This window comes from Netta rufina, assembly GCF_964035555.1.
Source record: "Netta rufina genome assembly, chromosome: 6".
NCBI classification, from domain to species: domain Eukaryota; kingdom Metazoa; phylum Chordata; class Aves; order Anseriformes; family Anatidae; genus Netta; species Netta rufina.
This window is the reverse complement of record NC_140129.1, coordinates 36105836-36132301: the sequence shown is the minus strand read 5'-3', so window position 1 is coordinate 36132301 and position 26466 is coordinate 36105836. Positions and strand designations below refer to the sequence as shown.

Sequence of the window (26466 nt, the reverse complement as noted above, 5' to 3'; positions counted from 1 at the left end):
CTTCTAAAAGAAGACAATTATATTTATGTGATAAACTGTTCAGTGTTAGTAGCATAATGTTTATATTACTGGCCACTTAAATAGTCTTTGGCATAGTTTTATAAGGAACAGCAGCCTCCAGATCTTTTGAAATCCATCTTACAAAGTAAGTCCTGTCTGTTACTGGAATGCAATGGTCTTACATAGTTTTTTTTTTTTTTTTTTTTTTTTTTTTTTTTTTTTTTTTTTTCTGGAAAAAACGTACTGCAGGTAATCTTGTTGTTATAATGCATGCATGAAAAACTTTCTGATGTTTCAGCTACAACTCATAAGACATTTTAGGGCTTTCTAAAAAAAAAAAAAAAAAAGTATGAAAGCCACGTAGCTGTCGGGAAATAGAAAAAAAAAAAGCAGCTTTCAATTTTAACTTTTTGGAAATGAATGATTGTGATAAATTGTTTTCTGTAGTAAACCTCTTCAAGGTGTTTTTGTTAGTCTGCTCACTTTTCTAAGCACCCAATTCTTTCACTCTCTTATTTTGTTGGGAGATTACATTTAAGAAAAGAGTGAGTTTCGGGTAGTTTTCAAGGAGCTGCTTTTGTCCCCATTATATTCCAGATAATTTTCAAACGGATTACACAGAAACCATAGAAGTATTTATCTTGATATCTTACAGTGCTTCTGAGTCTAAACTGCATGCATTTCAAAAGGGAATAGGAATGTGTTAACAAATAAATATTTTCTGTTGCTGTTGATTTTATTGTAAGCATTGCCGACACCAGCCTTTCTGCATTGCTGGGATTCTACTATCCTGCATGTCATTCAGATAACATGATCATTTGGAAAAATTATGCAGGGTGGGTGAATGGATTTATTTAGGTTTATCAAAAGAGAGAGAGGGGAAAAGGAAATAATAATATCAGTATGGGGAACGTTACTGTCCTCATTTTTCACTCCTGGAGTACAAGTTTAGTATTTTCAATTCTCCATTTCTCAATTGCTTTAAAAGTTGGGGTTGTTAACAAAAGATAAAGTGAAGGGTATGTCAATTTAAAGAGTCTAACTTAATGGAAGTGAAATCTGCATATTCAGTTAATTTGGGATTTATTATCCCAGTAACTAGACTTGCAACTGTTCTAAAACCGTGTTGACTGAAGACTTGAGAACAGTACGAGAGGATGGCTACCCCCACCCCCATTCTTAAAAGAAAACCTGTGCCTGCTGCTTCCAATTTAGTGCAATCATGCCTCTTACTGGCCAATACAAGATGCAGCATTAGCTGTCACATGCAAATGAGTATTCATGGAGACTTTGAAATGTGCAATAAAGAATAAAGACATGCATTCTGTGAATAATTGTTTTCTTTTATAAAACTAGATCCAAAAGGGAGTGCCATTTCACCCAGAGTCTATAGCTTTTCTATGGTTACAATCTGCTGTAGAAGCCAGATATTAGAAATGAAGTGTGGATAAATGGATAGAAATGAAGTGTGGATAAATGGAGGACTCCAGTTTCCCGTGCTGTCAATCTTTCACAGTACTACATTTGCTTAACAAGAAATAATCCAACACATGTTTGTGTTTCTTGCTATCTTGCTTTCTTTTCCAACTGGGACTTTTAAATGCACAGGGATGTAAAATAAAGTTGTCCATCTTATAGTAGCTTTTTTATACAAAGCCCGACCTGAATTCTTCATTTTCAACAGCACAGATACAGAAAATTACACAGCAGAACAAGCTTCACTGCAAGCCTAAAGTCTTCCAAATCTTTCTGATATCACTTAGCAGGATGAGAGAGAAAGGATAGCTGGGATTTTTAGGGACTATTTAGACACAGGATGGGGAAACAAACAAAAAAAACAGTAAGCTGCATGCAGATACATGCATATATATGTGGAGCTGTGACCAGCCAAGCTGCATTCAGACACACACACACCTGAGACTATGACCAAAAAGTCTGCTAGAGAACAAACAGACATCAACAATTTTGTTAACGTTACAACAAGGTATTAATTGGCCCTATCTTCTGCTGCCAGAACCCCATGTGCTGAGTCCAATAGTGGGAAGGTTGTAAGCCAATGCCTTAACCTTTGCAGTGAACCAGAGGAGGTGGACAGCAGGAAGCATCTCAGCTCATTCGGACTTGGCCGAGATGGGACTGGATGGGGATGACAGTGGTTAGCCAGAAGAAGAACAAATGCTAAGGATAAATGGTGCCTGGAGCATGAGGTCTGAGTGGTGTGGGCACGCCTGGAGGCTCTGCACTAGGAAAATATCCCTTGCTCAGAGCAACTCAGCACCTTGGGTTACGTTTAATCTGAAGCTGAGAGGTAGGTTTAATCTCCAGCTGAGGTAGAGGTGCTCAGCAGGCAGGATGTGGCCCTGCAGGAGCCCCAGAAAGACAATCAGAGGGTTGGGAGGCATTACATTTTTCAATTAGTCTGAAATAAATAATTCCTTGTTGCCCTGCTTACTACATACCTTTGCTCATCAAAGGCAATCTCTTGAAATACAGGCACACACATGCAACCACACCGAAAAAAGTGATCACCAGTGTTCCCATTACAACTGTTGCAATTTCTGCAAACAGTAAGAGGCAGAAAACTGCAATGAGTTGGGGGGGGGAGGGGGACGGGACACGGACTGAAGGTATTTACCTCCCACTGAGATGGATGCCCACCTATGAGAGATGAGCACTTTGTCTACAACAATCCTTGGGCTTTCTCTTTGACCTGTGATCCACTGTGGCAGAAGGACGAACCATTCTTTGTAGCTTTTGGTCTGTATTGTGCCTCCTAAGCAAGCTGTGAAGAAGATGACCCTAAGCCGTCACAGACTTCCTTAGGCATATTACTCAGCCACTCTGCTCCTCATTTTCCTACTTACCAAAAACAGCTAGTAATATTTTGGTATCTCAGAGATGTTAGCGTGAGCCCTCTCATACACATATCTGCTCATGTTTTATCTCCACGTGGTTGTTTCAAAAGCAGATCCAAAATACTCGGTGCAAACACAGAGCTCCATGAGGCTTAGTCATGCAAAACACAATTGGTGATGGTGCCTCCCTACGACCACAGGAATGAAAACCAGGACTTCATTCACATGTAAAACCTCCTTGCAGCTCCTCAAGGGCTGGGTCCCTTTCCTCTGCAGCCCCAGAGTAGAGGAATTTAAAGTAGTTTATTCATGGGTCTTTGTGCCACAGCCACCGCACAGGTGGCCCTGCAGTGGAGACGCATCACAGGGGAGACCCGCATTTGAAGGTCTAATTTGGCTTTGCATTATTCTGAGCCCCAAATTCACATTTCGGAGGGTGACTGCAGCCTTATCTGCAGTCTCTGTACACAGTAGGGACTTGGCAAATGGAGTTTGGTGAAATGGCACAGCGTACTGCATAGGAGACTGACTATAAATCAACAGATTTTGGCTCTGCTCCTGGCTCTGTCACTGATTTACCATGGAAACTTGGGCAAATCTTTTACTCTCCCTATCCTTCATTTTCCGTACCCATAATGTAAAGATAATGATGCTGCATTGTGAGCTCTTTTGAGATCTCGAGATGTTAAGTGCTAAGTGCATTTTATTAACATTAATAGCACCCAACCGAGAGGATGCTGTATAGCACTAGCCTGGCTGTCCCCAGAAAACAGATTGGTGTGGGGAAAGTGTGCATTTTTTAAGCAGCTTAGACATTGCTCATTCCCATAATACTTCCACAGCACACAGGAACAAGATCTGACCTACTAAAACAAAAGAAAAAGCGCCATAAGGAGAAAATTTCTAATGTGACCTGTCTGTCATCTTATTTCAAACCCAGGAAAACTTTGGGATTTGCTAGGGATTATCAGCGATTCTGTGTGTGGTTATTGCACTCAGCCACAACCACACAGCTCACAACTTGTGGTGGAGACCACTTCCATTAGTAGGCATTAATCACCATTTTATACACTCCCATTCAGCTATCGCTAAAGAGACATTTAGCAGATATACTTAGTTATACCCTATCACACTTTATACGTTACTCAGATCTAAAATAAGTTAATTGTACTGAATTATAATCTAGCTCTTGTATTTACAGGACTTCAGGATCTTACAATGTATTTTTTTTTAAATGCCATCTAACGTGATTTGTTATTTTATGCTTCAATCTCCAATATTTCTGCTCAAATATGTATCACAACATACACAGTAGAGTTATGAAAAATTTATTATTAATGCATGTTTTTTTCCACTGCTGAAGATAGAAGAACTTTGTTGTGCATGTTATAAAATGTTAAATATTAGAATTATTTAAAGTTAATAGGATGCCAAAGAAAATGACTAATAATACATTATACAATTAGATGCCTTTCATATTAGTGAATCCATTAACAAAATAAAATACATTCAAACAGAAGAGTTCTGATTTGCAATTTTTAGCAAGGATTGCCCATGTGTAAAGCTAAATTATTTATTCATTTAAAAAAAAAAAAACAACTGCTGGATACATCAGTCTGCAATTATTTGCATTATGTTTGAATGCTTTATCATGTGGCTCTGATTCAAAAATACGTATCTCTAAGTTGCTTTAGCATCTTCATTTGTGCAAATCACTAAACACAGAAGAAAAAAAAAAACACCATTTTCTTTCTCCAGATTCAGCAGGACAGCTGATGATACCACGAGCTCTTGGTATTGCTCTGTCAGGTGCCTATTGATTATCACTGTTTAACCCAGATGTCCTCAAGTGGAGTTTTACCTCTCTGCTTTGCTCCCGTTTTTCTAGATATTGTCAATTCCTGCCTCGTCCACCTGAACTGAAGCCAGGAATCAGGTAGCTCTGCTTTACATTAAGCAGCTACCATAGCATACTATTTTTCTGAGCAATAAAAGTTATTTTGAAACTAGTTATCCCATCTCCTCAGCTGATGGCAACATCATCCTTGAAGAAAAGTTAGCAAGCATATAGCTTTTCTTACACTAAAAACCAGCTTTTAGCAGCACAGTGACATAAATCTTCCAGACATTTTTCTCCTACATTTTCCTTTACTCTTTGCACCTCTCTAGAAAGGCATGCACCTGACACCGAGTAAAGAAAGTTGCAACAGAAACAAGCAATCTCCTTCTCCTCACATCCATCTTCTCTTCACTGCTACTATCTACTTAATTAAGTCATTGTCAATCTTCTCTAAGCACGTAATGTTGGTTGATAGAAATGTGTTTTGAAATCCCTGTTTGTTTGTTTTTTAATTATCTGATTAGACAGGAAAGAAAGACAGATCTCTGGTATAATACAAGAAGTAAAAATCCAGCAATAGCACTATCCTTTTATTTCAAGAGATTTTTTTCACCTTCTAACAGTCCACGCAATCCAGTCTTTATAACTTGTAGGATTTTAAAAATTTGATGAACCCAATTGTGGCCAAAGTTTGGTTGCATCATTTTAAAACTGGTTTCAGGTTAGAGATATCCCTTACTATGATTTTTACTCAGCTTATGAGAGGTGACGGATGTTCAGAGTCTGAAGAGATTTCTTCCAGGATTTTGGCAAAACTATTGCCTCAGAATATCTCCTACCCATATATGTTTCAACATCAATTCAGGCTGCAAATCACGGATGAGCCAGATCTTCCACGTTACATCAGCTGGTAATGGGGAAAAGAAAAGGGACGTAGAAAAAGATTATAAACTAGCAGATTTGGCTGCATCTTGGTCCCTGTTTGTGAAATAGGAGGGCAAAAACACTATAAAATATTTGTCCCATTATATTCAGCACTCCGTATTTTGATTACATCAAATTTTGATGCCATTATGTTGTATTAATAACAACAGAAATCATACAAAGAAGAGATGATACATTGAAACTAGAACCACAGATCCATAGGTGAATTTCAAAAGGCATCATTCTCAACTCACCCCGAGGTGTTTGCCCACGCCAAGGGTTTTGATTAGGCTTGGATTACTACAGTAGAGTTGGGAAACAAAACCTTTGATCTCAAGAGATCTGAACAATCCTTGTTACTTTTACTGACAACAGACATGCTGCAGACTGAATAGTGTTAACATTCAGATGAGAGCTGAAAACTCAAGTGAGAGCTATGCTACGTTCTCACTTTCAAGACTCTGGTACCATGCATAACTTTGAAATTAAAATACAGTGTGACTACCTCTCTAAGTGTTTAAATTAATATATTTAATAATTTCTACAGTAATAAGTCTAGAGTGAAAAACAAGGCTTACAAGAGAAGTACTTTTTTTTTTTTTTAATATATATTTGTAGTATGTATACATGTATTTACAGAACAGCTGGGTACGCTTTTTCTACACCAGAATTTGTAAAAATATATATATATATTATATATTTAGTGGCCTTGTTTTGGCTACTAAATATATATAATATTTTAATATGCATATAGATAATAGAATTTTTATTTTTTTTAAAGAGACAAGGGTGTAGTCAAGATTTGATTGCTTTGCCTAAATTTAGGAGTCTAATCCTTTCAAAATGTTCTAAGACATCTTGCCTGGCTTCTAGCACCTGATCTCCAAGGGCACAACTCTCCTGTACTTCCAGTGCCAGCCCTGCGATAGTCAGTCTGATACTCAGGATCCTCTCAAGCAACACTAAATACCAACGATCAAGTAACTGAATTAAGAACAAGATGTCCAAAGAATGCATTAAGGGAAGATGCTTTCCAGGACCACAAGAACTTGCTCTTGCAAAAATTCCAGAGTTACACAATAATATATATACATTTTTAAGAATATTCCATTTTAAATTCCTATAAAACAATGACAAAGGTGATTTGAGAATTTCTTTAAAAAACTAACCTATTTTCAACAAGAATTTATTTCTAAAAATGGTTATATTGACAAATGAGACAAGCAATAAGAGAATATAGGTTTCCTTTTAAATGCAAAAGTTTTCAAGGATTGTAAAAGATAGACATCAAATTTTCTCCTTTTATTTTCTTCTTAGATATTTTTCTTTTGAAAGTTTTTCAGATTAGCCCTCAGTGTTGTCAGCATTTTTACCTCTTACTAAAGTAGCTAACAGAGTCCACCAGTGAAATGCATTACCAGTCCCCCCCTATCCTCCATCCCCCAAATCACACACTACTTAAAACATTTGTATCTACCACAGTATTGATGGTTTTACCCATTCTCAGCACCCAGGGGACCACAAATGCCATGACAAAGCCTTATTTTGTGGTGTGGTATCTCCTCGTCCCAGACTACACCCTGCACATCATTACTTAACATATGGTCACATTCACCGTCAGCCCTTTTTGTTGCAGACCCTATTGTAAGTTCATCTTTGTCAGCTAGTATTACATACAAGCCACAGAATTACAGATAATGACAACAGGGGAGAAAAATACCCCAAATATTAGGCCATACCATGATCTTGTAAGACCATTGACCATGACCAACTCTAGCTAGGAACAATTCAGTTGAGTTCTCCAGGACATCCATCTCCATGCAGCACAAGATCATCCCCTTTAAGATATTTTGATGCTTGGTCTAATTTATGTGCAGATATGCTTGGCAACCCCCAGCTTCTGGAGATTATTCCACTATACCAAAAATCATGCAGTTCATAAGTTTTCCTGTCATAAATTTTAACAGATGACTTGATAAATTACTTCATTTCCTTGTTATTTTGGAGCTCTACATAATAGTATTTCCTATAGCACTACTATCAAACAGCAAACCCCACCAAAAAGTCATCCATGACAATTATGAACACCCCCCAAAAAAGCAATCCCTTGCTACAGTGTGCAACACTATGGTCCTTCTTGGTGTCTAAAAAAACACTTAAGGGGTTATAAAAAATTTCTTCAGCTTCCTGAAGCGTTACTAAGCAAAAAGCTATTGTAACGCAAATAGTGCTGTGGTTAGAAAAGAAATAAAAGGCATGTCTTAAATGCTTGATCATACACTACATGCCATAAAATCCATGGTATGCTTGTGGCTGACCACACTAACCTAGCTGACTGCCTCTTCTGATCCCGTTCTACTGACTTACTCATCTCACTGTTGAAAAGAAAGCACATGACAATACCATTGGAAGGAGAAACTGTGCTGCATCTAGGGCTACAGATTCAGAAATTAAGACTGTCAATTCTGATTTTGCTTATTTATTTTACATATTGAGAACAACAACAACAAAAAAATCCTAGTGCTTTTTGTTTGCTTGTGTTTTATTTATTTATTTATTTTTAATATATGATGCACAATATTAACAAAATAATGTAAAACATTGGTTGGTAAAAAAAATAAATGTTCCCATCAGGTTTCATCACCAGGCTCAGATTTACAAATCAATGTTTGGGTACCACAGTTTTTTGTTTGTTTGTTTTTCCACCCCTCTGGAAAAATAAGGATAAGATGTGGAAATGAAAATTCTTTTGAAAGCAAAAAATGTTCTGTATCTTAAAATAGACATTGAAACGCAGAGGCAAAAGGGAAGAGCCCACACCAGTTACATGCACATATTAATTGATTCCCCAACTACTGTGGGCTCAATTACAGTATTTTGTTGTCAGAGTTTTAAAGCTTGGAAAAAATTAAAAAAAAAAAAAATCTTGGCTACAGCTTGGCATATGCAGGTCTTAACCCAGAAACAAGCTGTTTTATAATTATTTCTGAAAATTGCTTCAGTCCATTTTATTTTCTGTGCTTGCCTGGGAAGTGTGAAAAGGAAAGAAAAACCTATTTTTGACTCGAGGCTTTCAAGACATTTTGGTTCTCAGCTAGCAAGTAACCCAGTTTGAGCCTGATATTTCCGAGATGAACTTTGGACCACTCTGCTGGCTTCGCACTAAGGCTGGCTACACGCGTAACTGCTCGCGGAAGTGCGGAGGGCTTTGCTGCCTGGGCTGTACGTGATCACACAGACTGGCAAAAGCAGAATGTCACCAAGGCAGAGGGTAGCTCCGAGGTTAGGTCCTACCCAAGACACAATCACGTCTTTCTAGGCATACTCACATATGTCTTAAAAATGCGATCGATAACCTCCTAAAACTTCTAAAAATGCACGAGATGGCAAGACACAATGGGAAACCACAGCAATGCAAATACACGAGAAATTAAGGACAAACAAAAAAGGAAAACGATCCTTGTTGTAATTTTAAAAATAAAGCACACAACGATCCTGTTGGACCTCCACATTTGTAGCTGCCCTCTGGAAGCTGGCAGCTGACAGAGGACCTGCTCTCCTCTGCCCACAGAGCCTTTGGCAGCGGCAAGGCTGGGGCTGCTGGCTGCCTTTGAAATGGATATGTTGGGTCAGTGGGAATGCTGGGGTATTTCTGAATGGGGAGTTTAATTCTTTAAAATAATAATAATAACAAAAAAATAAGCTGTTAAAAAGAGCTGCTTTTCTTCCCCCAGTCACCGCTTCCCCCCCACCCAAAAACCAACTCCCCCTTCTAAAACCACCCAGCCCATTTGTGCTGACCCAGCAGGTCCGCTCCAAAGGCAGCTCCGGTCCCGAGGCAGAGCCAGCCGGAAAACCGCCCTGGTTCCTAATAGCCCAGGCTCAGACATATGGTCCCAGCAAGCTCACATAATCAGCAATAGTTGAAAAAAAATAAATAAATAAAAATCCCAAGATTTTGCTCCTCTTTTCTCATAGTTCATTGATAAAGAACATGTCAGTAGAGTTGAAGAATCCTGCTGGTTAAAGGTATCATCCTTCGCTGCTCATATGGTCTGGGCTCTTACTTGTCAATTAGATTAATCCAAGCCATTTTAGAACAATAAATATAAGTACAGATGGAATATAAGCATATTGAAGATTACTGTTTTTGACGGCTGTTGTTTATTAAATCAAAAATAATGTTGCAACGAGGATTTTGTTGATATTTCAAATGGAAAGGAAAAGTAAATAGGAATCAGATACTCCTTAAGAAAAAAACAACCCTCCAAAACAGCCCATGGGTAATAAAAAGGCAATGATTTTTCTTACAATGCCACCTATGAGCTACCTTTAGAGAGGGGATATGGCACCTATAAACTCAAAACACTAGGTATGTTGAAATCCATAAAATTTCCAATTACTGCTTCAGGATTTATTGTGCACATATGGAAAATAATACTTGTAAAAGAGAAAGGGGTTTGTGCCTGGTGCTGTCAATACTGTGAAGGATGGGGTGATTATAAAGCAAATTAACAATACTTTTAAATGTGCATTCACTTATCTTTCCAATTAAATCCTTGTTAAACAACTGCACAGACAGTAATGGTGCTTCTGCAAAGCACTGATCAAGACAGTTTTATTGTAATTTTTACTCTGTAACAATTAATCAAGTAGGCATTTTCTTTATTATTAAATTATTTAGTTAATAAATATTCGCAATCAGTTCGTGTATTTGTGGTTTACATTTTACTTTTAATTTTTCTTAAACTGAATTATATTCCAGGATATTCTTATAGAAGAAACAGAAGAAATTTTTTAATCCTTTTTGCCAAAATGTTATTTTTTAACCCAAGGTGATGTCAGGGAAAGAGTAAATTCACCTTTTCCCCCACGGTGTAGTTACAAATTCAGATATTCCATAAGAAACGTGACTCTCTTCACTAACAATATCTAGCCTCTGTAAAAATTCATATGTTTCCCCTCTTTGGTACATAAGTATAGTAACTGAGCAGTAAAAACACAGTAATTGACCTTTGGATGCTACGCGGTATTTTGCAGTTAACGCACAAGGTATTGCAAATGAAATAACGGGATGCAAAGGTCATCTGTACTGCAAATACCAAGCATTTTGCAAACAAAGCATTGGATATAAAGACAATTAGGAACTCTCTTGTATTATGTATGAACCAACACTTGCTGAATGAACCAATAAGTATTGAAATTTGTATTTCTATGGTTAGTTTCCCTGAACATATATGCATTAGGATAGAATCTCAGTGTTTCAGCAATGTCTTATGAACCCTTTATAGCTCCATTTTTTTCAGTTAATTTAGTACTCATGAAAATTGCTTGTTTGACAGTCCTAGAAATTGAATGCCATTCCAGCTACCCAGCAGACTAGTGCAGGAGGCATAAAGAACTAAGTTTCTGTCTCCTCATTCACCAAGGGTCTCTGGTCTTCAAATGTGGATGGCAACAGAGGATTTGCTGGAACAGAGATGTGGGACAGCAAACTACAGGGTTTAATGCAAGGAAAGCCTTACCCCATTATATCACCACGTGCATCAACGTGACAGCTTAGATCAGAGCAGGGAGCATGCCACAGACTCACACTCTTACATACGAACACCCTTATGGATGAAACCTGTTTGTTTGGTTGGTTGTTTTTCTCCTTCTTTTTTCTTTTCTCAAGCACTTTCTGCACCACTGTTAGCATTTCTGATCAGGTCAGAAGCTTGCTTTTGAAAGGCATCTCCCACCTGTCCCCTCTTTCATATTGTGTTGCCATCCTGATTACGGATCTGCTCCCAGGGGCCCTAATGAGCCCTGAACAGCCCCACCTGTGCTCCTCCACCCTTTGGGCCAAGGCAATTAATATTTTCAGTAGCATCCTTGTACCTTGGAAATGCTACCATGTTCTACATGGCTTAACAGACCTATTTAAGATCGTGTACCCCTTCTCCTACAGGTGTGAATTAGAGGAATAGCCTTGGCTATTCTGTAATGGTTTTAACTTATGAGACAGTGCTAAAAATCAGCAACAGTCCTACCGGCTTTTCATTAAACACCCGAAGAATTACTAAGTGCTGCTAAAATATATATAATATTCCTGAAGTTGCAACTATTAGACTTAATATTACGAAAACCATACGAATGGACATCTCTGACAAGCCTTTGCCATAGGTTCACAGCTAGAAATATGAAATTGTTCCTAATTCAGTTTCTAAAAACACATTTCTTTCAGCACTTTTAGACAAAGGAAAGTATGAATGTCTTGATGTCACTAGTGGTCCAAACAACTTGCACTGCCTTGATTCACTGATTTGAAAAATGATGACTTAGAGTTTCAAAAGTGCTGAGAGATGTTATAGCTTGGTCCTCTTATGATCAACTGATCTTTTCAGCTTTTAATGGGAAAATAAATCATAGACAAAAGATAATCCTGTTGCACAGAAGCAAAAAAGGTGTGATATCAATAGACTTTTATAGAAAAAGAAAACTCTGTGAAAGGGATAAAGTAAATAAGGTAGTTTGTTCTGCTGATGTTCCTGTTGTCAAGGTCAAAGCTCTCTTCAGGAGCTGCCTACCTCAAGAAATGAGAATGAAACAAAGTATATTCAGAGAATTTAAAAGTGGAAAAGATATGAAGCTTTTTTTTTTTTTTTTTTTTTTTTTTTTAATTGCAAACCCTTTCTCACTCCCCCAGAAATATAGAATTTCAAGGTTCCTTTTAGATTTTCACTGTTCTTTTTTCTTCTTTAATGATAAAGCTGTCAATTGCTAGTTTGTTTTCCTTTCATATTCACCAGTTTTCTCTTAGTTCATTTTTGATGCTGCAGATGACATTAACTGTATAGAAAAAGGAGCCAAATAAAGCTTTGCTATATTCTAATTAATGACTATTCTAATAAAATGTACTTTGATATGGCAGACAGCCTAGAGTCTCTTCTATGATCTTTCATTTTCAATATGATACATATTATTTATATCCTATAAATGTAGGTGTAACACAATAGCAGAGCAAGCAGAAGAAACAGCCCATTAAGTATTTGGCCTGTATAAGAACTGATTGCACAGTCAATCTCTGCAATGTAAATAGGCTTTTTTAGAACATTTGTTTGCATTTATAATTAAATTAGACTTTCACTCAAATGAAGACTCTCTATTGGAATGTTAACCAGAAAGTCTTATTTAAAAATACTGCTTTCCTAGTAACTTTTGTGAGTCCATGAAACAGTATCTGAAATTCGTGCTGTCACACTGGGAGTGACATCAGGTGGAGATCTCTGTCACCCTTCCAAGCATGCACTAAGTAAATCCTGTTCCCCCCATCTGCCCACAGTGTTGTGTGTTTTTGTTTTTTTTTTTTTGCAGGTACATTGAGCTCTTGAGCCATGGCTATTGCCCCAGAGGAAAGCTGATCAGATCCCCTCCTCACTCCTCTCCACACACCTTTTTGTTGCCTAACCAACTCTCTGCACCTACAACTCTGCTGCTGCCTGATGGGCCTCCCAGGTAATCTGTGGATCTGGCTGTTCTGAAATCCATTTACGGATTAGGAGGGACCATGAAGTGGATATATATCTTCCAGTCAGCAGCCTGGAAGTCAGGATAATATTAGCAGGCTGCTAGAACACACACACACTCACACATGCACACACACAAACACACACGCATCCACATCTGTAGAGCCACACCGTGAGTTAATGGGCTGTTCCCTGCCTGCAGCTTCCTACCTAACAGAGAGAAAGGATGTTATTTAAACAAATGAAACAGCGATCTGCAATTTTAAAGCCATTCTTTGTGCCTGAATTACTTCGTGAAGGTTCTGATTAGCAACCGTTAGATTATTCTTTGGGGGCTGAGATGCTGGACTCTCTCCCCTCACATGGTGTTGGTGTCACCCCTGAGGAATGCAAATGTGGCATTAGGGTTTACAGCAGAGCATCTTTGGTATGTCTGCAAGCATCTACCTGAACAAAGGCTAACTTCAGACCTGGCCAGATATTTGCATATCTGAGATTTTAACAGGCATGTAAGGGGGCTTGGTTGGGTAATTTCACCTCCTGCTTAAAATCTATTTCATTATGATACAGTATGCATGACTGCTCTAGTTGTTTCAACAAAGACTAACACAAGAAACAATAATTCTCACAACAGATAACATGATAACATAGTGCTCCAGCAGCACTATTCCTCTGAATTTTCTTTGGTCATTCAACAGGCAGTTTACTGCAGGTGCCCTAAGTAGTCAGTGTCAGAGTGGCTTTAATGTACCATTAACTTCACCATTATATATTCATTTTTCACAGTGGTATAAACCAGAAGAAAAAGGTGCCTGGTACCCCTGTGCTGCAAAAAGCCAGCTTAGACTTCTGTCTAGCTTTGCAGTATCAGCCCATCTGTTTTAGGTGAAAACTTGAGCAGTAATGTTAACCTCAAGTACGTTAACCTTTGGATGCCATGAGACATGATAGACAGGACCATTATTTTTATGGCACATTTTTTCCTGAGCAAAGATCCCGGGGAGCGAAGAAGGATAGAAAATCCTGGGTTTGCCTCTCTGTCTCCAAACAAAATACAGTGCACAGTCGCTTGGAAGCCAAGGCAGACTACATTATCGACACACAAATACCCAACAGCCATAAATCTAAGGGAACCCAAGTAACGAGTCAAAACCATGAGCCTGATGATTTATTCAGTCTCACTGAATTTACTGGCATAAATACTGATTCCTCATAAAGCAGCTTCCAGGTTCAGCTGAAGACAAGAATGGTCTGGAGCAGCTGAGGAGGTTGCAAACAGATACTGTTCCCCTGAAACCTTCAGAGAGGTAAATTCAGGCTTGAAGGTGGGAGTATTATTATGTGACACCACAAATATTATGAGAATTCTTGAGTCAAAAGCCTTAGTTTATGCATAACACAAAACCAATTGAGGAAGCTGTTTTCCAACAATTACCATCTACAAACAAACAAACAAAACCATATACACTGCATAGTATTTAGCAGTTCTAGTAATATTTGTCAGGTAACTGTGAAGGAGTGAAGGAAAAAGTAGGATAAAAAGTTGCAGAAGCTTTGCATTTATCCTTGATTAATCCAAGAGCATAAAGTCTTGAACACAATTTAAGATTTTTTTTTCTTCCAAATTTCTGAAAAGCTTAATTTGTTTTTCTCATTAAGTGGGATCAGGAGGTTCACTGTCATCAATGGTATTTGCTAAGCAATTAAATGCGAATACGTTTAGTCTTTGCCAAGAGTAGTACACTGTTCAGAGAGGTCAATGTATTTGTCATGTATCCTAATTAGCTACCAATATCAGCTTCCACACCTGTAACAGTATCTATTGATCAATGTTAGGTTCCTTTAGCTACATCTGTGTACATGTGTACATATGTACATTATATGCGGAATCTAGGGCAATATGTTCATTAAACAAAACCATAACAAAATGCTTGGTTCTAATTCTGGTTCTCAAGTTCCCCAAACATTCATCTTTCTTATTTCCTGGGATCAGATCCTTATTGAAATCAGAGGTAAATCTTCCACTGATTCTGTCAGAGCCGGGACTTTAGTTTTAGTATTCCTTTTTCAGTTCTTTTCAGCACCTTTTTCTCTTTGTCTGTTTTCCTTTGGATCCCTGTTCTATTTTTAGTTTTGTTTAACTTTCAACATCCAAACAATCTGCTATTTTTCCTTTCATTCTTTTTTTTTCTCACTTTGATTCTTTGGTTTTCTACATATGCTTTGTTTTTGCCACCTTATTTCATTTATTCATTTCCTCCTTTTTTTCTGTTTGTTTCTCATCTCCTGTTTAACTACTATTTTCCTCTGCTTACTGTGCTGTTTTTCCTCTCTCCTAACTGACATTTCCCTCTGTGCAATATCTTTCTACCTTCCCTTTCCTCTCTTTTCCAAAACACAGCTCATCATTCTATGCCACTAATGTATAGCAGATTCTGAAATTCTGTCATCTGAGACAGTTAAATACTAAACAAAACATTACCAGGGTGGAGGAATCACTTACCCTGATTGACAACAAATCGTAACTTCTGTATTGTTGCCAGATTGCCGCTAACTCTGTATATTCCATCAACTTCTAGACCTGAAAGAGAAACACATATTTCATTTTAGATCATATAAGTATTTTTCTTTGTATGTCTGTCAAGAAGCCAGAAGCGCCCTAACAAGTATGAAGAAGTGCAGTGCAGTGAATGACTGAAAAATAATCCACCTGACAAAAACTGAAGTGCCTCCTGCCTGATTACAACAACAATGAAAAATAAAAGCGGTAGATTAGCTTAAGTGAATACAAAATACCTGACTGCAATTATCTTGTAATTCTGTCAGCAGAATACGATTCTGCAAAGGTATTTGAGTGTGACGGGAAAGGAAAAGTGAATTAGCTCTTGTGTTCATAGAGAAGGGCTGTTTGGGATACACACGACAGTATGTTAGCCCTGCTGAAACGCGGGGTGCTTCTACTAATAGCTTGTATTAATGGGGGAAGCTTCTCAGTCTGGGGCCTGGGTTTTTCAGATGTGAATTTCTGAGGCTGTGACCTTCTGAAATAAAGTGGTGAGATGCCCACTCTGAAATCATGACGTGTGTGAGACTATACACAACTAAAGCTTCTCTACTATATTCTTCATAGCAGATCAGACAAGTTTGAAGCTGAAATTAAATATCCCAAATAGCATATGCCCCGGAGTGCATTTCTTCATTTATATAGGCCATCCTTTTCAAGGACAACCTGACAGTCTTGTTTCTCCCTGCATATCTACTCAAGGTTTATCTTCTAGGTGAAACTAGATGTCATACTCCCTTTTGTGACATATTATCTCCTACAGCAAGCTCTGCTGATATGACTGTTTAAAATAGCACTTCCAGCCCTGGTTGCATAGCTGTAGCATTTCAAAGCACATGGGAACTGCTCTCCTTTCCTTGGGGAATTAGCTATTGTGCAAACAATGACCAAATCTGCATGCTTAAAAATTGAAAACACAAAACTGTACATTGTCATTCCACATTTAAGGCTTGCAAGTAAACAAGAAACTAAGAGAATCTACACCAAAAAGTTTTTTTTTTTTTTTTTTTTTTTTTTTTAAGGCTACTCATCACTTGGAACACAAGTTTTAATTAGCTTTTGGCAAACAATTTCAGAGAAAGCCTTTCTCGTGGAAAATGTTAATTTGTCAAAACTAAATATTTTCAGGAAATATTTCAGTTCTGACAATGTGTCTAGTGGGAATTTTTCTTTTTTCAATTCAGGGTGAGGAAAAAGGAAAAATGGAAAGTATAGGAAAAAGTGAAAACAAGTCAAAAAGCAACTCAGAAGCCCAGTTGTAATTATACTTAAACAGGAGGGAGCTGAAGTTCAAGTCCTCATTTCAAAGATACTTGCATCATGCCTTGGCAGATGAGTGCCCCAAGCAGCAGAGTCCAATGTTTGGAGGTAATGTCACTATCTTGAGGCTTTTTAAAAGATTTAATTTTACTTTTGATTCAGACAGAAACAAATTACTGTTGCTTTTTGTTTGTTTGTTTGTTTTTCTCTCTGCAAATTACAGTTCTTATTTTATGTCCACCCTGCAAGGAACTTTCTGATTTGGTTTACAAAAAATAATCTGTTTTAAAGAGGAATAACAATTCCATATTATACATTGGTTATCTATTCCTCTTATTAGACAATTTTCTACCCTGCACCTGTGGGTATCCTGCAACATAATACTGAAAATGATGATTCATTTCAGGAAGATCCCCTTTGGTTACAGAGGGATAAAGAATAAGTTTATTTAAGAGAAATCAAAAAGGATTTGCCAATCAAGAACGCTTGGAAGTTATCCATCAACTGGATATATAACATATGAGCAAATGGAAATTACTAAAATGTTTAAATAATGCAATTTTATCCTAAAACTGAGGAACTTCATTTCATCTTAGAAAGGGGAAAGTGAGAGAGCAAGAGTAGTTCCTTGTTTAGGAATATGGGACTCCTGTTGGTAAGATTAAGAATTTCATCGTGTAAATTGAAGTCTAAACCAAAAAGTAAAGAGGAAAAATAAAACAAACAAACAAAAAGCCCCAAAACAGAATGTTAACTTTTATTTGGATTTAACTCAACTCAGTTCTCAACCTTTTGGGATATGTGGAAGTGAAAGCAATACATGTCACTTTGGGTGAAATAGCAGCGTCTCGCATTAATAGCATCAATTTGGAACAGCTCAACCCCCTTGGTATGAAACTACATAAATTATCCAGATCGAGTGAAAATGACAAACTATGTTGTAAATTGGAGGATATTACATCTTGCAAAATGATGTGGAGTATATAAGTGAATTATTATTGTTATAAATTTACTTTGGTCCAGAAACGAGCTCTGATTAGCATTTCATTTGGACACTATACAATATGGCAGGGAGAAAAAAATCCAAGAATATCAAGCCAATTATAGTGTTCACGTGCCATCAACTTTCTGCTCCAAGAACTTTGAAAGTTAAGCCAAACCAAACCAATGTAAATTGGTGGATTTGGACATCCTTTTCATGACCACATTATCTTAGCTGGATTGTTAACAACTTATTTTGGAAATCCAATTAGGCGCAAAAAATGAGAGAGGGAGAGAGAAAGAAAGAGATGTCTTTATAGTTCTAATGTCCTGATTTTGTGAGCAATTTTCAAAGCAAATTCACTTTTAAGGGCACCTCTATCAAGAATAAAAACATCACTGCACTGCTGTCAGTGTTTCTTCATGGCAGGCTATAAATACTTAGGGAACAAGATGAAACAAAAGTTGTTCAGAGTTTCCTATCTGGTGCTGGCGTTCAAGTATAGCGGTAAAGAACATTTCAGGAAAAATATTCATTTTAATAAAGTCCAACTGCTTGCTCACTATAGGCTGACCTTCTTGTGCTTTGGAGTGGGTTTTATCAGAAATGAATTACTGGATTTTGCCCTGGAGGGGAAGAATTACCTTATTTGCTTTATATCCCAAGCTCCAACTTTGTTTTTGTTTGTTTTAATGAGGAACCTGAGAATAGCATGGGCCTGCAATTACAAATGGCAGCCAAAAACTTGATAAAGACTTCAATGTTTCCATCCTTCTAAATTTTGTAAAGGTAGAAGAAATGTAAGAAAATGACTTATTCAAGAATACATCAGTTTAACACCCTAACTATAGGCAAGGTTTAGCTTTCATTAAAAATTCACACAGGCTCTCCTGATATGAAAGTTAAAAGGTAGCCAAATTAAGGTTTGTTCAGAATTCATAAACAATTGATAGAAATACACTCTGCAGAACTGCACTGAAGGTCTTAGAAGAACATTAGTTAAGAACATTTCTTGCTCTCCTGTTTTTAGCCAAAGCGGAAACAACCATGTATGCAGGTCAGTGCCAGCTCCAGTAGCAGTTTGAGCTGGAACCAGGCAGTGCAGAAAAAGCATTAAAAACCCAGGCAAAGGAAGAGTTTAGGTGATATCCAAACAAAAGTTGTAAAATGTTAGGCTTTGATACTGGCTGAAGTTATTCTGATGTGTTATGAACTGTCTTGAATGAAATGCTCTCATTAATTCTGTTTTGGTGCAGAGAATGAATCCCTCTCCCAAATCACACTGCGTTCTGCCTAAGCTTAATGAATGTTTGACAACATCTTAAAATTGAACATATAACAGGAAATTCAGGGGGATGAGGGGAAAGTGGCTGGGGTGTTGGTTACATAGATGTTTTTCTCTCTGTTTGTTTTTTTAACAAGATTTAGAACTTGAAACATATCATCTTAAATGATACGAGGTAACTTCCTGCATGGAAACCCATGAAACTTTTACAATTAATGCATCCTGAAGTAGGTGTGGTCCCCAGGCCTGTTAGGAGTTTTATAAAAGAAACCATCGTGCTGGATTCAACAACAAAGTGAAGTACAAACTTGAAAAAAGGCATTCTTTAGTTAGTCCTTTCATTTAAAATCAGTTATGTTCAGGGCAAAAATATTGTATTTCAAAGGAGCCTATTATGCCTTCCCATAAACAGAAAGATCATACGTTTTAAAACTAAAGTATCATTATGTAATCAAGCTGTTGTATTATAAACTATTTTGTGGGCTCAGATGCCCAGGGCTATCTTTACAAATATTTCAGAGGTCATTATCAGGGTATGTTCTCCCTAAAACTATAATTCTTTCCTCCTGTTTTCATATACATCTTACCATAAATACCTGAGTTATAAACATTTTTTTTTTAGTTTACTAAGGGCACAGAAATGAGGCATGAAGTCATTTAAAGAGGCAGAAGTGTGTGAATGCAGCAAACTCACCAATGGCAAGCTGATGAGAAAAACACCACAAAACAGCATACAACAAAAATAGTTTTACAGAAGATCAATACTTCTATGCCATTAGAAGGAAAATCATGAAGAGTACTAATGAATAAATTCAACATGTTAAAATTCAGCACTGAAAGCACTGCATCTAGATTAGGATACAAAAGGTACCTGGGCTTTCAGGCAAATATAGGAGAAATTTACTTATTTATTTATTTTGTCTGACACAATGGAAATCAGAGATGAAATTGGTGAGAACATCAAACCAAACCTGAGTTACACCACAGAGACAGTAAGAACATGAAGGCATTAGCAGCATACACATGGAATTTATTGTACATACAATGAGGTGTGATGCAGAGGTGGTGTGAGTGGAAGATGGTTGAACCAGCAAACCCGGTACACATCTCAGAGTGAAACGAGCACCAGCTTTATTTGAACATGAGACTATTTGTGCTCAGTGGGGCTTTCAGTGCTGGTGACATCTCTATTCTGCTTTTTGGGGTTGTGCTATGTGGAGTTAAGCATGCCCTTAAACTCCTGAATAGTGGGGCTGGAGACTGACATCAGGATTTGCCCTGTTCTGCTGGAATGAAATCGTAACCACCCTTCTTGTGGGTGCCATACAACTGCCATGCTAGATAGCTCTACCAGCCAGACAAGAATAAACAAACCTAGGAGACTGAACAGCAGGTAATATTGGAAGTCACTCTGAAGAACAGAGAGATAATTGCTGTCATAAAAAAAAAAAAAAACAACAACACCGTTTTCACTTACCAGTGATCATAATATACATGTGTTTTTCATTTGCAAATAAAATATAGAGAAATATTTCAAAATGACTAAGGTTGGAAAGAGTGGCAGAAGAGTTACTCTGATACTGTAAAAGCAGTAAGAGGGATGCGCTCGGAGACTGGCTAGACTGACCTCGGTCCCAGACAGTCTACTTAAATAATTAATTCACGACTCTATGAACAAATAATTCAGAGCAAAATATAATTAATCTTAATCAGCATGGTTTCATGGAAATCAGGGCCCTGTCTAGCAAACCTGTTGCATCTTTTTGAAAGACTGGATTTTTGACAGGTCTGGATGATAAAGATAGTGGTGTTGAAATAGTATATTTGGCTTTCCAAAATGCATTTGACTCAGTACCACATGACATTTTGATTAAAGCACTTGCATTTTATGGAATTAACAGGGCATATATTACATGGATTAAAAACTGGCTCAATGACAGACCTCAAAATGTGGTAGTTAATGGGAGATATCAGTTAACAAGGTCATAACTGGAAGAGCTTGCAAGAGTGGAGCTCTCAGTCCAGTGCCATCTAATACCTTTATCAGAGATATGAGCAACAATAAAAAATCTCTGTTGGCAAAGTAAGCAGATGACACAAAGATCGGGGAGGTATTAAATAATGATGAGGACAGGTAAAGTTACAGAAGGTCTGAATTGCCACCTTAAATGGTCCAGTAAAACAAGTTTTCATATGGAAAAACACAGGGCACACCCAGCACTCTGGACATAGGTTGCCAAGGACTTGGGGGTTATTTTAGATAACCAGATGAATAGAACCTCCCAGTTCAGTTCTACAGCAAAGAGGACTAATGTGATCCCTTGAATTATTGAAAGAGGATATCAAAATAGAAGAGGGGAAGAGACCTCACCTCTTCACGCACTGCAAACAGCATCTTCAGTAGAGCACTGTATTTGATACTAAGGCAAATAAAATGAAACATAAAATACATTCATTGTATTAAAGAGAGGATGGAAAGATGACCTCTCTACAGGTAACTTTTCCCACTATTTGCAGGCACTGGACTCATGACCTCAGAACTGCCCAGTTGCAGAACCTCTGGCAGGCAAGCCCAAACTGAAAGTAGGATGAACAAGGACTTATTTTTTCTATTAGTTCAAGACTGTATCAGAATTTAGTAAACACAAGGGTAGTGGGGGAAAGAAGGAAGGGAATAATTGTACTAGCTCTTAACAAGCTAAGAAATGAGTCTATAGGAGGTGTCTGACATGAGGTTTGGTGAATCTCTTTAGGAAATTAGCTAATGAGAAATAATCCTATGTTTGACTGCAATAATATCAAGAAGATGAGGGGCATTCCTACATAAAAAGAAAATCTCATTTTTTCTTGCGGTAATAACTTCAAGATGCAATGAAAGGAGAAAAGCTTGACTAAGATCTTATTGTTTTCAAGACCCCGTAGAAACTGTTTAATGGAAGCAATTACAACACTGAATATGAGCATTACATACTGAGAATAAGTAACAAGTGAATATGATGGATGATATACTTTATTCTGTTTCATATCACTTGATGGTAGAATTTCTACTTGGATATTTATATACAAATAAATAAGGGTAGCGACAGTACAGAGCGAGTGCAATTTAAACTAGCACACAGTTCACTGCTATGCAGGGCTGCTGTTTAATGCCTAAATCAAGCTCACTCTGTATCCGTCTTCTCTATTGTGTTTCTCTGTCTTTGACATTCAAGAAGTTTATGGTTTAAAAACCCCAGGAACAAGAAGATGTACTCAGAAAGCTCCCTGTAACAAGAAAAAAAAAAAAAAAAAACTAGGCTTTGAAGCTACTTGTTTTGAATGAAACCATCGAACATGCAGCGTGCTCACTGTAATTTTGCCGTTACTTCCAATATATACTTTTGCCGTTCCGATAGTCCTGCTTCTTGCAGCTAAACAAAGTGACCTCATTGTTTTCCACTGTATTTTCTTTTAAACATTGGCTGGGATGATTGAGATTCAGGAATGTGGGAAAATGGATTCCCAAGCCACGTCCATCCCCTTTAATTCTGAGCTGTAATTTTTGGCTTGGCTTGAATCACAGTCATCACATTTCAGTCTGAATCTCTCTGTAAAGTGATCTTTCTTAAACATTTCTTTCACTCATCATGGGATCAGAAACAAAGCCATTCTAGTCTTTCAGCGAAACACTTACAAACGTCTTTTTACAGCGACTCACAAGAGCTGAATTTCCTTTAAAAATGTTTGAAAAAGAGGAGGTTTTCATTGCCTGATTGTCCTCTTTGTGAATCTTGTCATCTGTATGCCATGAGCTACAGCTATTTTAATCTGTTTTTGTTTGCAATCCATTTGGTGTCCGCCCAAGAAAATGCAGGTGATTCTAATTAACTTACTGCTGAAGATGTGGAAAAATCTCAATTGTGCTACAGAAAATTATACACTTAAAACCTTCCCTCTATTATTTATAACGGCTTATTAATGAAAATGATTACATGAATACATTTACCACCTGATTCATCTTTGTTCAATTTTTAAATCAACAAGGTTTATGCTAAAGGGGAAAAATCCCTACCAAATACAGACCTCAAGTACACACATCACTCACTGGTTTAAATGGAATGGCAGTTAAAAAGAAATAACATCGTCTTACTTGATGCAACTCATTATATATAATATCTGAAATTAGCAAATGTTTGGAAATATCCATTCTCTCTCTGTAACACATTAGTATTTAATTTTGATGATTCTTTTTGTTTGTTTGCTTTTGTTTTTGTTTATTTGTTTATTTGTTTTCTATTTTAATGCCTCCTTCACCACTCCTAGTTGCTCTCATTTGCTGCAGTTACTACTTTTCATGTTAGCAGGTCCATTCTGACCAACACTTGATTTATCTGAAAAAAATAGAATATCTATGGTTCCCTGCTACTTTATCAAATATACTTTTTTTTTTTTTATTATTATTTATTTTTTTTTCTGCTTTCTGATTCACAAATAGTCTTTCAGGAGTATCAGAAGTCTTCAGAAGCTGAATGTTCTTTCACCTGCACTCCTTTCTCTTAGGATACAAGCAGCTTCATGTTCCCAGAGATGTGCAGCTTACACTTACCCATGTGGCATCGTGGCCATATGGCACTACAGGGGCTGACAGAAGGGGATTTCAGGTAGAGAGGTCTGAGACATTTTTATGAGGGTCATTAAATAAGACTTTAAAAAAAGACTTTAAAAAAGACTTTAAATACTAGAACTGATTTTTCTTTTCTGGTAGGTAAAGCTGCTAATAGCAGTTTACCACCTCCCATCAGTTAGTATTTCTATTATTCCATGCCATGCAATATCTGCTATATATATACAATACAGTCTAATATGAATGTGATGACAATGTGGATAATGTGGTTTATTTTGGGGAGAATGAAAGCCGTAATAAAGGTTATCATTTCAGGAGAAGCTGCTGATGGAAAACTCATCCACTATCTGACATGCTCAGAACAGCTGGGGATGTAATGTTGAGTGGAGGGGAGAAGAGAGCCAAGGTATTTTGTGTGTTCAAGAAATATATACAACACTGCCATTTCTTACATCCCAGCTGTGCCTGTTAACTTCTGGAAACATGTAGAGCTCAGCAATAAAGCATACTTGACTGATATTTACTGCAATGTGCATTATAAGACATTTTCTGTCGCACATTATGTTCTGAAAGAGTTAAGTAACATGAAAAATACAGGCTCAAGATTATATCTGTCATGGATGAAAATACTACATTTATGCCTCATTGTAATCCATTCATTGGTTTATGGACCCTGAGCCCTCCAGGGAGTGTCACAACTCCACATGATACTGCTGAGAGCTGTATTTTGCTTTTGGATTTCTGATTTAGCTGAAAGAAGTTTAAAAACACATGTAGCCTGACAACTCCCTATTGGCTACACAACTGAGGAGGGTCAAGAGCATAAACTATTCCAGCAGAAGCCAGCTGTAACTTATGCTCACTAAACTGGCTGAGGATCTGCTTGTTACAGACAGTAGCATACGAGAAATTTATGCATTTTGCTAAATCCTCCCACTTTGGTTAAACTGTGCTTCATTTGGGGATCCATCATCACCAACATCATGCCTGTGTTTTTTGAGCAGCATCAGAATACTAAGGGAAATTGCACTTGGGGGGTCTAACTCCTCACTTAGGACTATATGGGACTTTCAGTCAGGTCCACTGACATCAGTAGGAACTGTGGTTAAAAGCTAAGGGACAGACACAATTCTCCAAACATCCCTTACTCCCAATGCTGATTTTAAAGAGAATTTAGTGCACAGTAGGGACAAATCTTTCCACATCTTTCACAATAGTGAGAGATTAAATTAGACCTCGGCAATGTCACCTCCCCATCCTGACCAGCACTGCTGCTGATGGGACTTTTAACGGTTGCAAGTGGAAGATCCATACATTTGGGCACACAAAACCTTCAGCCAAAATGGGTAAGGAATTTACATTTTCTGGACAGCAGTACCTTTGCTTGGCAGAGATTTTTTATTTTATTTTTTTAAGGATGGTGATAAGGATAGGAAATTTAGGATGGAATAGAGATGTTTAGAATAGAAATATAAAGTCATGGGACAATTTTTATTTATGTATTTATTTATTTTAGATATAGTTGAGGAGTCCAGATAGGCCCCGTATTTGTCTCTCTAACAGCCCCATTTTTACCTGACAGCTATGCTCCGTTCAAGCTTAGATGTCTCAAAGCTATCTGTCTCGCTGTCTCCAGGAGCAAGTCCTGCCTAACCATTTGTGGGCACTTCCTACAGCCATGGTGCTTTGCTGTGGTGTGGATGCGAACACAGTTTATCTGCTGTAGTCCAACAACAGTTAAAGAAACATCAGCGAGGCACTTGACAGCACTTGTTTCATTGCATAACACAGAAGGCTGGATATGTTTCGTATGGTTAGAAATTAGACCAGCTCAATATTTCTAATAGAAGGATTGTGCTAGCAGAACAGTGCTCTAAAAATGGAGTTCGGGCTCTTGTGTGCAGCTGGTAACAGTTTTACTTTTTAATATAAGATTGTAGGCGTCTATCTGTCTATTTGCCTTTTATCTCTAAGTGGGAGAAAACATCTAAAAATTAGATTCTTTACCCTACGGCACACTATCAGACACCTGTGGGTGTTACAGTCCATGCCTGTGTGGAAAACTCAGAGGCTTTCTTGGAAGATAAGTGTAGATATGGCTATTCTTAGCATTGCATGTCTGGCTAACATATAAATGTGATAATACAAAGGTGTGTGTGTATGTACATGCATAGATAGCTTCTAATTCATGAATATCTTTCCCAGTATACACTGCATGCATTTAAAGACCCGCTAATGATTGAGATCATGGAGTTCCACTGAACTCTTACACCTTCTTCTGCGTGATAAACCTCTAGTCTGCAACTTCCCTCAATAAGTGAACAAAATTGTTCTGTTTTTGCAAAAATCATATTTAGCAAACATGACTTGACAAATACAACTGTCACTATGAAACAGTGACACTAAGCAGTAATATGTCAAAAGACTGAAACATTAATTTTAACATGACACAAGCCCATCGTGCTTACATATTTTTCCATTATTTTTTCCTCTTAGCTGCAGGACTCTACAGTTCTGTATTTTATTTCTCCTGTCATATGGGACATTAACTGTCCCAAACAGGCTCAGGTCACATAAAAGACTTTTTCTGCCTCCATTTAATCTGGACAAAATCTGAACTGTCACCAAAGCAATATTAGGTAAGGA

The 26466-nt window shown here is 37.5% G+C and overlaps 1 protein-coding gene across 1 annotated transcript in view; it reads right to left on the bottom strand.

Moving 5' to 3' along the window:
• The window catches only part of ARHGAP15 (Rho GTPase activating protein 15), a gene marked incomplete at its 3' end in the record, with an annotated part of 333310 nt that overhangs the window by 89525 nt on the left and 217319 nt on the right, over positions 1–26466 (bottom strand). The window contains exon 11 of the mRNA XM_084289199.1: positions 15631–15708. Within this exon, the coding sequence (XP_084145325.1) occupies positions 15631–15708 (78 nt within the window). The remainder of the gene's footprint in view (positions 1–15630; positions 15709–26466) is intronic.